Source organism: Eleutherodactylus coqui, chromosome 7 (genome assembly GCF_035609145.1).
Source record: "Eleutherodactylus coqui strain aEleCoq1 chromosome 7, aEleCoq1.hap1, whole genome shotgun sequence".
NCBI classification, from domain to species: Eukaryota; Metazoa; Chordata; class Amphibia; order Anura; family Eleutherodactylidae; genus Eleutherodactylus; species Eleutherodactylus coqui.
The window spans coordinates 167,289,678-167,302,552 of record NC_089843.1 but is presented as its reverse complement, the minus strand read 5'-3'; the positions used below and the strand labels follow the sequence as shown (position 1 = coordinate 167,302,552).

The 12,875-nt window shown below is 44.9% G+C and overlaps 1 protein-coding gene and 1 non-coding gene across 3 annotated transcripts; both read right to left on the bottom strand.

Moving 5' to 3' along the window:
- Window positions 1–200: 200 nt before the first annotated feature.
- Window positions 201–10,202, bottom strand: H2AZ1 (H2A.Z variant histone 1). 2 transcript variants are annotated; one of them, XM_066573978.1, is made up of 5 exons: window positions 10,046–10,202; window positions 6,947–7,024; window positions 4,392–4,505; window positions 1,982–2,111; window positions 201–592 (listed from the first exon to the last, which is right to left on the bottom strand). In XM_066573978.1, the coding sequence occupies exons 1-5, from the start codon at window positions 10,046–10,048 to the stop codon at window positions 531–533; spliced, it is 387 nt and encodes a 128-aa protein (XP_066430075.1). In that variant the 5' UTR covers window positions 10,049–10,202; the 3' UTR covers window positions 201–530. The 2 variants fall into 2 exon arrangements, with proteins under 2 accessions (XP_066430075.1, XP_066430074.1); XM_066573977.1 differs by lacking the exon at window positions 10,046–10,202 and adding an exon at window positions 9,708–9,728.
- Window positions 3,198–3,280, bottom strand: LOC136574200 (small Cajal body-specific RNA 18). Its single transcript, XR_010786289.1, has one exon. It is a non-coding gene; the product is annotated as a small Cajal body-specific RNA 18 (non-coding RNA).
- Window positions 10,203–12,875: the final 2,673 nt, after the last annotated feature.

Genomic DNA, 12,875 nt, shown 5'->3' with positions numbered 1-12,875 from the left:
GCATAACCGAATAGTTTATTAAAAATGTACAGAATAGGCAGACACATTACAAGAGTGCTTATAGTTGCCTGTTCTGTACATTTTAGAAGCGCACTCACATTCTAGATAGTTTGTGCAAGGATTGAAGTCAAACCGCTAGTTTTCTAGTGTGCCTTACAGTACTCCACATCAAGGCTGACCGATCCCATGAACAAGTCCACTTTAAAATCCAAGATCAAATTTATTCATTCAATATCACAGAGTGACCAATCTATAGCACAAGGTTGGTCAACACATCCAAATAGATCTTACAGCACAACTGCATGGTAACAAGGAATGGTTTCATTTATTCAGTCAGCAAAACAATTCTAGTTCATAAAAAAACTCCAAAGCTTAAAAAAAGTTAAAGAAATTCCCAGCCGGCAATGCAGAACTGGCTTCTTTGAAGCCGAAATGCAAGACTTGTTATATTCCGAATGTCTGGTTTTAACTCGGATGGGAACAAGCAAGTTTCAGAGCTATCAAGTCCACATACAGGTCCAATGGGTCTGTTAAATAGTCTTCTGCTGTCCTTTCTTGCCAATCAAGGATTTGTGAATATGAGGAATGACACCTAGAAAGTAAATTGATAAGATTTAATTAAGACAGCAGTGAGAAATATGGTTCAAAGAATGAAAGCTGTCACTTCTACAGTGATCCCTTGTCTATCATGGGGGTTATGTTCCTGAGACCCCAACGATACTTAATCCCCAAAGTAGTGGCGTTATATTTACACAAATGAATGTTGGGTGAACTGCCAAACAATCGTAAAAGTGAACAGACTGATGCTATGATCAGTGAACCAATCAGCACCTGATACAGAACACATTCCACCAGCCAATAGTGTGCTGTGTACAATCTTGCATTTGCAAGCACTAGTGTTGTACTGTATTTCCTGTATGTACTGCAATATTCCGTGAAAAACTCAGCGAAAACAGAATTATATATGGTCTATCAAAACCTGCAATGCACTGAAGCCGCAGTCATTGAACTGCGCTATAGCGAGGGATCACTGTATTTCCTCTCTAGGTCAGTGAGCAATGTTTAGTCACCACAGCAGTGTATTCTACAAGTGTTTAAGATGACAGCCAGTTTGAATCCTAGTCCTAGCTTATCCAGGTTCAACTATTTAAGTGCATGAAAGTTATGACTTTAAAGTCATTGTTGGAATGTAGGTTTGCCAGCAGATCCTAGACTATCAGTGTTTGAAGCAATCCTTGTTGCATATTCCTGAGCATAATTGGGTGCACTGTAGTTATGATCAATGAGGCATTGCACATGCAATCAGATGTCAAATCACATTGGAAGATATGGAGCTCTAACCTGAGGCAGTGTCAAAGACTAGAAAACCCCCAAACTCCTTAGTACTGCTCCAGTTATCACATAACTGGGTACTCGGGATCACTCATGTCTGCAGCATTTTGCTAGTAGGAGCCCATACAAAAGATTTTCTATCAGTGTATTTTACAGGAAACAGACCCATTATAGCCAGCTAAGATTTTTCAAATGGACTGATTGTCCATGAGGAAAAAAGTCACAGCATGTCCTATACTGGTCTGTATCATGGCTGAGAACACCATAGAGACAATGTTCATGTCCTGTCCGATGTATTAGTTACACCTGAGCATCTCAGGTGGGTGCATAGGACACATGAATGGGCCCCTATGCACATGTTCAAATGTAGCAAAAATGCTGCAGACGTACTACAGTGGAAGAATCTCATCTGTATAGTGTGGAAAAGGTTCACAGATGAACCTTGCATGGGATATCCTCAGTACATTAACTGTAGACACTCAGGACAAGATTGATCTGGGCTCAACTCCAAGAGTTTTCTGACATTTACAGTGTACTAGATCATTTTTGGATACATTGCCCCAGTTAGCTTTCATATTAAAAGCCAACTCCAATAGTAGCACATTAACATGAAAAAGCTTAATTCTAAAACAGCCATTCATATACTTACCACCACCAGCAATAGTAGCCTTGATGAGGGCATCCAATTCTTCATCACCTCTTATGGCAAGCTGCAAGTGACGTGGTGTGATACGTTTGACTTTGAGATCTTTTGAAGCATTTCCTGCCAATTCAAGTACCTTAAATGAACAAAAGATGTTAAAGATGTAATTAAACAGTTATGCAGATAAATGCCTAATACTTGTACAACTTATTCCACCATTCACACAAACAGATGAAGTGGGCAGACTGTCAAAATCTGTACCTCTGCACTTAGGGAGAGTTCATACATGGAATTTGTGGACTCAAGCTGAAATATTGCAGTAGTGTACATGACTATAAGCAATCATAGCAAACCCCACACACTTAGGCAGCCTTCACACAGTGAGAAAAACCATGCGGTTTGAGCAATGCAAGAGAAAATGCAGAATTATGAAACCCATGCTTTTTGAAGACTTCATTCCCATGTGTGATATTGCAAGTTTTGGAAAATCACTGCTGGTCTGCGCATGCGCAGACGACCTGTGCGGCACGAGCACGCTGGAGCAGCCCCTTCAACGGGACAGAAGAGGCAGACTGCGCAAGCGCATCTAATCAAGCCGGGCGAAGGAGTCGGTCGGCGCCATGGAGACGGGGATGCCAACACGGGAGGGGGCAGGTATATAACTTCTGTATGGCCAATATTTAATGCACGATGTATATTACAAAGTGCATGTATATGGTCATACAGAAGTGTTTACCTTTACTTCATTTTGTGAGACAACCCCTTTAAGGCTGCAGTACAACTTGCCAAAATGCAGATTTTTCACTGTACAATTTATTGCAACTATAGAAAGCTGTTAACAGTCCTCCCAGCAGGCCAAGATGGTACAGCCTCAGCTAATGCTGTGCTGATGCATTATGGGTCAGATTTGAAACTGAAAGTAAAAAAGTCTGTCTCAAGATGGGGGCTGATAAGCAGACAGGAGGCTGCATTGTGGGGGAAGTATCTGGAATACACAGATTACCTGCAAGGTGTGACAATCAGGTGAGGTGGCAGGGATGGAAAACCTGTTTCTGCCAGAGTGGCAATTTAAGGCTTGTTCAGCTCTGCAGAGGTTTTTGTTTGTAACCTCCATCAGTCCAGGATGAAACCGCACAGCATGTGTTATTTTGTTTAGGAAAGTGCTAAAACTAAGTTTTTGGTATGTGTAGACCAAGCAGTAAATGCAGTTTACATTGATAACTGGCCTCAGAAACCAACAGCACTATTTCTACCATATTGTTCATATGAACTAAGATTGCGCAGTGGGCTAGTCATCATTGACCAGTTATTGTGTATTAGAATACTGCACTTCAGCTGAAAGTCTAAGGCCGCCTGCAGACGAGCGATAATCCCGCCACGGGATTTCCGCCGCTGAAAGTCTGCATAGGAGTGCATTACAATACGCACTCCTATGCAGACGGCCGCGGTTTGGCCGCGCAATATCACGCGCGGCAAACAAACCGCGGCATGTTCTAATTTTCTGCGGGGCACGCACTCACCTGGCCGCCGGCTCCGGTCTGCGCATGCGCCGGCTGCGCGGCAGCCGGCACATCAAAGAGCCGGGGCCGCCAGGCGCGGGTGAGTACGCACTCGTCCCTGCAGGCTCTGGGGTCGGATCGCGCGGCGAGATTTCTCGCTGCCGGATCCGACCCGCTCGTCTGCAGGCGGCCTTACACAAAAACCACTAGTTAACCAAAATAAAATATATAGAAGTATAATATACAAGAATGGAAAGTTAAGTCAACCAAAAAATATATTAAATATGAAACTTAAGTGGTGGTTTTGTGTATAAGGCTTTCAGCTGAAGAGCAGTATTACTTACAGTAATATATTTCAGCTCACCTTGCATGAAGATGCATAGAGGTGTTAGAGCTCCAGGTGAAGAGTCACAAGTCCAGCATCCATAGTCAAAGGTTCAGCTTTATTGCTAACACATCTGTTGCAGACAGTATATTTTGTGTTTCAACCAAAAGCCCTTAGTAGAATTGACAGCTATAACTAAGGGCTGTGATGCTTGAAATGCACAAGCAGTGCCATTCCTGTTTTCCAAAGTTTTTAGCAATTTAAGAAAGCTGAACCTTTTACTACAGATGCTGGCTTTGGACTTTCAGGGGTATTCTCATATCAGACCTCTATGGTATATCATATATGTTTTATAAGAGCAGATAGAAAATATTCATTTCCAGTTTTGGCTCTGACTGCTCACAGCCCAACTGTAGAAGATGGCTGGAAAAGTCACTAAGCAAGTTTTGCTATTGTTTATGCAACTTAGAAGTCAGTGGGCATTCTAATAACTTAGCAAAGCGTGTGGTACCCATAACCAATTACACAGATAGTGTAGCTTGTCAAGATATTTGTACAACTTCCTCTGACTTGAAATTTTTAAGAGTCTTACCTCAGCAGTAAGATATTCCAGAATTGCTGCTGTGTACACTGCAGCCGTTCCACCAACACGTCCATGACTGGTTGTTCTGTTTTTCATAAGCCGATGAATACGACCCACTGGAAACTAAAGAAAAAAAGGGCAGAGTTAAAGCAATGTTTTTACATACATCTTGTACCCACCCAACAGAAAGGAAAATATGTATGAATAAAAAAAATTGGATTCAGTTTTCCTTGCATTTCATCATGCATTTAGAAAGCATCACACTTGGTTTGCAGGCTCACCTACATTCAAGTTTGACCATTGATCAGCTGGTCTCATGAATGCACACAATCTCAGCAGCTCCCCCTCGCTTTCAGAGGCTGGGTAGCCCAACTATGCACACTCAACACTACACAACCATCTCAACCTCTCCAAGTAGTAGCTGATCCCTTCCACCTGCTAAGGGCAGAAAAATTATCTGAAGCAAGCTACAATCCTTTGTAATAAGATTCTGTCCTAGGACTGGAAGTTGGCGAGTTCCTTTCTAGCCCTTTTGTCAGTTCTGCTTTTAGGCAGCCAAGATGACCACTTGCATCTCTAGACTACCAAAGCATCAATAGTGCATTGGTAGTGTTAGGACTACCAATACACTGCAGCACTCTTGCGACTGGCCAATACAGATCACATGATCAGCGCTAGCTAATCACACAATGTCTATTAGTTAGAAAATGGTAGAGTTTTGTGCTGAAACCAGAGGGTTGCTTTGTTAGTTTTGATGCTAGTTTTTTCACATTGTGCAGGTGAGGTACAATCCTGTCCCTCATCTCCCTGTGTAAACATTCAGTAGACCGGCTCACTTGTCTGTTTTATTCCCAGCCAGTCTAAGGCTCCATTTATACAGGATGAATGTCGGGCAAGTGACGCCTGCCACTCATCCCTGTCTGTCCTTGCTCCTGTACAGGAGCTAGAATCGCTGGCTTGCTCAGAGCAGCCAGCAGTGGGGTGGGGCAGCTGCAGAAGATTTCCCTCCTTGCGCTCCCCCGCCCCTCTCCATTGACCTAACTGAGCAGCCGTTCAGTACTGAACAGCTGCTATTTACACTAAACGATGGGCTTGTTTATGCAGCATAGACAATGAGCAGATAGCTCAGTGGAAATAGCAGTTCAGTATTGAATAGCTGCTATGTTAAGGCAATGGAGAGGGGCAGGGGCGCGAGTGTAGAGAAATCTCCTGCAGCCTCCCCACTGAGAGCCAACAATACTAGCTCCTGTGCTGCAGCATGAGAGAGTATGTGCAGGGACAAGTGTTGGGCATAGTTTTCCCCAACATTCATCTTGTCTGAAATAGCCTTACCAGAGAGAGTGAGCAGTAGTGAGACAACACCTGTTTACACACAATGGCAGCATTATTGCAACTGCTTGACAGTTGTTGCAGAGGGCAATGCAGGTCAGTACTGTACTTTTTGCACACAAAAAAAAACAAACACATTAAGCACAATTGAGTGCATCACCACATTCTAAGATTGATAGCATTGTTATTTCTCTGGCGACAAAGCCCTGAGTTTATTTTGTGGGAACATTTGTATTTCTTTACTTCTAAGGTTGATAGGTTACTGATACCACTGAGGTAAATTGTGACTTTTGGATTGCTTTTATTGCGTTATTTGGGTGGCAAAGGAAAAATAGCTGCAGTAGTCTTGCATTAGCTTTTAAAGTTATTTCTACAGCATTCTCCATATGAGGTAAAATATTTGTTGTCTGGGTCACAACCTATTCTGTGCTGCTTTTTAAAAAAAACTGTTCTTTTCCATTGAAAAAAGGTTTGTGGAGAAAAATGCATATTTTTTAAAGTCTTGAATCAAACTTAATTGAACTTTGATTCCTTTTTTTAGTCCCTTGAGGAAACCTTAAGTTGCAGTAGTATCCTAGCAATCGAGCTACACTGCATTACTTATGTAGTGCATTCTACTAATCTTATGACAGCCTACTAGACTGCCAGAGGCAAGGCTTAATAGGCAGAGTGACATGGCAGACCTGAAGGCCTTTGTCAGTCTACCAGCTGCCATAGGAACCCATTATTGCCTTGCAATCACACTACAGGGTGATGGGTGACAGAAGGGACCCTCTGTCATCTACTTAAATGCTGTTACCATTGATTGTGGCATGTAAGGGGTTAAACTTCCAGGATGTAAGGTTCCTCCACATCTGTCAGTTAGAACAGGTGCCTGGCTGTCAGTCAGCTAAGCCAGTCTTAAGATCTATGTGCAGGTTAAAAGCCCATTAGAGAGATCAGTAAAGAGGCATATTGGGCGTTACTAAGCTGTTAAGGAGAGATGATCCCCTTCCAGAAACCAAATGCAATTGTGTTATACTAGTAAAAAGCCCATCCCAGGATAGCAAAATACAAAAAGGCATCAGCAATTTCATATTTCACACAAAATAGGGCAAGCCAAAGTTACCATATAGATGCTATGCTGATGAGGAGCATGTGGGAGAGATAGCAGGTAGTTCAATAATGCATACATAAGTGCAGAGTTATGATAAACTGCACATCAGGCCAAGATAGATATATTTAGGTTAACTTACCTGCAGTCCTGCTCTTGAGGAGCGGGTAATAGAGGTTGCTTTAGATTTGCCAGAATCTTTACCAGCTTTGCCACCAGCCTGTTAACGGGAAAAAAAATTTAAGTCAGTTGACAAGCTGCTGCTTACACTTATACAGTTGGCTAATACACAGGCTGCTGCAGTGCTGTATACTGCAGGGGGACCTGGAAAGGAATCCCCTTTTTTTTTACTCATGGGAAGCCTATTTAGAGAAGAGTTAAACAGTACTGTTGTATCTTGTCTCCACTGGAAGCTAGGGGCTGATCAGCCTTAGCTGCAGTTGGCACCCCCTGTCATGCCCCTAGCTTCTGATTGGCTGATGGTCTGTCTACTGTAGTCTATTGATTTCTTCCCATCCCTATGGCAAGGCTGCGTGGCGGTCAGAGACTTTGTGCAACTTGACACCCAGTGGCGATTGAACCGGCAACAGCAGTACAGAAACAGAGATACTGATAGCACAGGAGCACCAACAGGTGCAGAAGAACACATGGTCGGCTTCCATTGCATCATGCACTGACTGCATGCCAGACGGGACTCTCGCAGCGGATCTGGAGAAGCGCATATGGGGTCTTTGTGGGGTGCCATGCAGACCACAATGTGAGATTCCACTGGCACAGTAAAACATGGCCGTGGGCAACCTTTAACCCCCTCGACAAGGACCAAGTGCCATAAGTGTACACTAAGGCCTCCTTCCCTCGAACAGATTTTAGCCGCGTAATTCGCCGCGAAAATCCGCTGCGTTGCCCACAGCTATTAGGTTCTATTGAACCTAATAGCTCAGGGCACAAGGTGCGGAATTCCACCGCGGAATTCCGCACCGTGAAATCTCCCGTCCTCACCCGTGGCATGCTCTATTTGGCGCAGGTGTACGCGCAGACGGCTTCCATTGCAGTCAATGGAAGCCGTCCGTTCATGCTATCTCCCGCTGTAGCACAGCGGAAGATAGCGTGAAAACGCTTCCCTGCCTACCGCCGCGTCATGTGACGCGGCCAGCGTGTCATGACACGGTGGGTGGGGGAAGAGTCATGCGGGACCCAGACCGACGGCTCCGCTGATAAGTATGGGGTCTCTGGGGGGAGGCGCCGTGACGGGCTTCGCCACGGAATATTCCGCGGCAGAGCCCGGCACGCTCGTGTGCAGCCGGCCTTAGTCCAGGGCTTTAATCCTGGCTGAAGGTAAAACTGTCCATGGGATTAAAGCTCCTGCAATGTAGCAGGAGCTGGTTGAGCTCTTGGCTGTTAGTCACAACAGAGGACCTAGAAGATAGAAGCGGTTTGTAGGCTACATAGCACTCGATGAGCGCCACGTACTGAAGTTGTTCCACTTCCGCTATTCAACCTGACAATCATGTGACCGGGTGCCACCTCCCCAGCAGAGCTGCAGAGTCCTAGCAGACACAGATGAGCTCTATTGGTGACTACTGCCACACTAGGGGGATGGCTTCCTCTAACAGGGGCTTCTATGGAGCTGCTCGACAACAGTCATCTAAACTGCATGAGTGCCGGCGTTACCTGCTAAGACTGCCTGTCCACAGCCGAGGCGGAATACGCTAGCGATATTCCGCCACAGGGAAGAACTGACAGGCTCACCGTGGAAAATCACAGCATGCTGCGATTTGAATCCCACGAGCAGAGAATCACTATGATCCTCCGCTCGCTGAAGCTGGGTTACTCTTTTTTTAGTATGGAAAGTTCACTGAGTTACCCGTGGCCAGATGATCGCTGCGGATAACGCAATGACAACATGACCGCGGACAGGCAGGCGGAGGTAGTCCATGCTCCTGCAGAGCGTCTAGACAGAGCGACTTATCGCCTTCTACCTGAAGCACTGAGCGGGGGCGTTCACACAGAACCAGAAGCCAGCAATGGTTTCATGTAAACAGCCATTACAGTGCAAGAGTATGGAAAAAAGTGAATGTCGCCCAGTGATTTTATATGACATCATGGGGAAAAATGATACAGAAGTGTAACAACCCCACACAACAGTATAAGCCCAGGCTCACACAACCATGTAGGAGTTATGCATTACACAGGGTCTGTACACCGGCGTAATACCCTGCAGCTCAGTTACATCGCCCTACACAGCTCCGCTCACATTAGCGCGTGGAATTGTGTAATCCACGAGCACAAGATAAAATGCAGAATGTCCTATTCTGCTGCATATATACATAAAATAGAGCTTATTGTTCTCTATTGTCGTGTATATAACCACAGCCCATAGTTACACTGCGTACGGCTATATGCATCATCGCTAAGCAACAGCAAGTTACATATACAGCTGACAAGTATACGGCACATTACAGCTTACATATGCAGTACAATTTTGCTGCTATGAACAGCTGTTTACAGGGCCACCGCTGTGAACCAATGCAGGAGCCCCGCAGCATTTACACATAGGCCATGTGAGCCCGGCCTAGTATCTACACAACCCCCAACACCAACCTAAACCAGCACCAGATACACCCCGTAATCCAGGACTATACAAGTTATATATCAAAGCAAGGAACCCATCCCTGTAGTTTGTGTACTGACTTTAAAATAAAGCAGGTTTTAAAAATTTCTCTGTAGCCCTATAATTAAAAGTGAAAAATAATCCTATATCACAAAAAAGGCCAGAGAACCACATGGGGGAGACTGCGATCAGCGGCGTCCAATCCTTATGGGGGCGGGGGTCTAACAGGGGTGTTCCACTACAGAACTACCAGGAAAGAGGCTTACAGTCACATCATACAGACAAAACCTACAGACATGCAGCCCGGTATGGAGACCACGTGGGTGAGGAGATAGAAAGTGTGCAGGAGACCCTCCTATCTACGTCCTGAGCCCATGAGAACCGCAGCGAGCAGCCCCGTAGCCGGGAGGGAGCAGCCCTGGTGAGGGCAGCCGGGATCACACAGAGGATACTAACGCCCTGCAAGCAGCCGTTTAGAAGTTCCCTATATCACCGGGATACCCAGCGAGGACCGCGGCCCCGCTCCTGCAGTACCCGGAGCGCCGCCCCTCGCCGCTCCCCAGCCACGAGGTCTCGCTCGGCATACAAAGGAGCCGGCGCCAAGTAACCTCACGCAGCGCGCGCACTCACCATGGTCGTAACTCGTCCCGCCACACAAATCCTGAATTCAAAGCAGAAGCTCTCTGGCGGTCACAGCTTGTCTTTATATACCGCTACCAACATCCGGGCACTGAGCTCACAAGCCGCCCAATGGCTGCCGTCCTCTTAGCTTGGAGGCGGAGAGTGAGGAGGTGACGAGGTGGGCGGGGCCGCCACACACCGCGAGCTCTGCCAGAAGGGTTTGAGCGCGAAAATCGAAATTTGTGAGTGAGGAGATTTTTTTTCCTCTCTCGAGCGCCTGAGAGGAAATACCAGTGCTATAGTATATCATATATTACACCTTCTCTACAGGAGATACCAGTGCTATAGTATATCATATATTACACCTTCTCTACAGGAGATACCGGTGTTATAGTATATCATATATTACACCTTCTCTACAGGAGATATCGGTGTTATAGTATATCATATATTACACCTTCTCTACAGGAGATACCAGTGCTATAGTATATCATATATTATACCTTCTCTACAGGAAATACCGGTGTTATAGTATATCACATATTACACCTTCTCTACAGGAGATACCGGTGTTATAGTATATCATATATTATACCTTCTCTACAGGAGATACCGGTGCTATAGTATATCATATATTATACCTTCTCTACAGGAAATAGTGCTATAGTATATCATATATTATACCTTCTCTACAGGAGATACCGGTGCTATAGTATATCATATATTATACCTTCTCTACAGGAAATACCAGTGTTATAGTATATCATATATTATACCTTCTCTACAGGAGATATCGGTGTTATAGTATATCATATATTACACCTTCTCTACAGGAGATATCGGTGTTATAGTATATCATATATTACACCTTCTCTACAGGAGATACCGGTGCTATAGTATATCATATATTATACCTTCTCTACAGGAGATATCGGTGTTATAGTATATCATATATTATACCTTCTCTACAGGAGATATCGGTGTTATAGTATATCATATATTATACCTTCTCTACAGGAGATATCGGTGTTATAGTATATCATATATTATACCTTCTCTACAGGAGATATCGGTGTTATAGTATATCATATATTATACCTTCTCTACAGGAAATACCAGTGCTATAGTATATCATATATTACACCTTCTCTACAGGAGATACCGGTGTTATAGTATATCATATATTATACCTTCTTTACAGGAAATACCAGTGTTATAGTATATCATATATTATACCTTCTCTACAGGAGATATCGGTGTTATAGTATATCATATATTATACCTTCTCTACAGGAGATACCGGTGTTATAGTATATCATATATTTACCTTCTCTACAGAAGATATCGGTGTTATAGTATATCATATATTATACCTTCTCTACAGGAGAGACTGGTGTTATGGTATATCATATATTATGCCTTCCCTACAGGAAATACCAGTGTTATAGTATATCATGTATTATACCTTCTCTACAGGTGATACCGGTGATATGTTATAGTATATTGTATTACATTAAATTACACCTTCACTACAGGAAGAACCAGTGTTATGTTATATTACATCTTCACTACAGGAAATACCAGTGTTATAGTATATCATACCTTCTTTACAGGAAGAACCAATGTTATATTATACCTTCACTACAGGAGATACCAGTGTTATGTTATATTACATTATGGATAGAAATGAGCGAGCATACTCGGTAAGGCGATATACTCGAGAGAGCATCGCTTTTTTCGAGTAGCTGCTGGTTCTTCCCTGAAGATTCGGGGGCGGGGGTGCGGGGGTGGGGGGGGGGGGGGGTTTGCGGAGGGGATTGGGAGGGAGAGAGGGATCTCTCTCACTCTCCTCCTCGCTTCCCCCGCTCACCCCCGCGGCCCCCCAGAATCTTCAGAGACAAGCCAGCCGGTACTCGAATAAAGGCGATGCTCTCTCGAGTATATCGCATTACCGAGTATGCTCGCTCATCTCTAATTATGGGTAATAATACGGTTGCGTACAGAAACCCCGTATATGTGCAATTACTTGCGTATTTGCAATGATTATACGCAACGTTGCTATGCAACAGAGCGGGAAATTAAAAAATAAAGTAGCCAGTAAGGCAGTGCATGACGGCGTGCGTGAGATACGCTATCATGCGCCGGTGAAAATCGCTGTGATACGTGGGTCCACACCACAGTAAAACACGTTATATACGCAGCGTTTTACCACACGCTTGTGCGTGCCTGCTCTTACTCTAAGGCTGTGTGCACACAGGGCGGATTTGCCGCCTGCGGCTGCTAATCCCTGACTTGGCTAGCCATGTGGACAAGATTTGTCAAAAAAGTCTTCCATACGGGACGGCCAATCCGTCGAGACAAAACTGGCATTAGCCGGCGCTGCGCAGCGGATTTCCCGGCCGCAGCATGTCTATTTTTTTTTCCGTTGCGGCCGCGCCTCTCTCTTTGGGATCGCTGGCCTCTGTGGAAAAGCATGCGGCCAAGCGGCTCCACAACCTGTGGGTTTTGAAGATGCGCTTTCCCAGCAGAAATCTTGCGTTTTTTTGCTGCAGCAAAACTGCGAGATTTCTGGCGGGATTCCACGGGCGGCTTTGAACTGCGGAATCTGCGTGGAGCGCCCGCGTGGATGTTCCGCAGTTCAAGCCGCCTATAGGGAAGCATAGGCGTCCGCAACTGAATTAGAGCATGTGGATTTGATTTGCGGACCTTCTCAGTGCAGTTTATCAATGGAAGCTGTCCGACCCGTGGACTGTCCGCAAATTACATCGTGGACGGGCTGCGGGAAAAGCAGGAGATTCAGAAAAAATTCTGTAATGCGCATGTCCAACGGCGAGCCGTG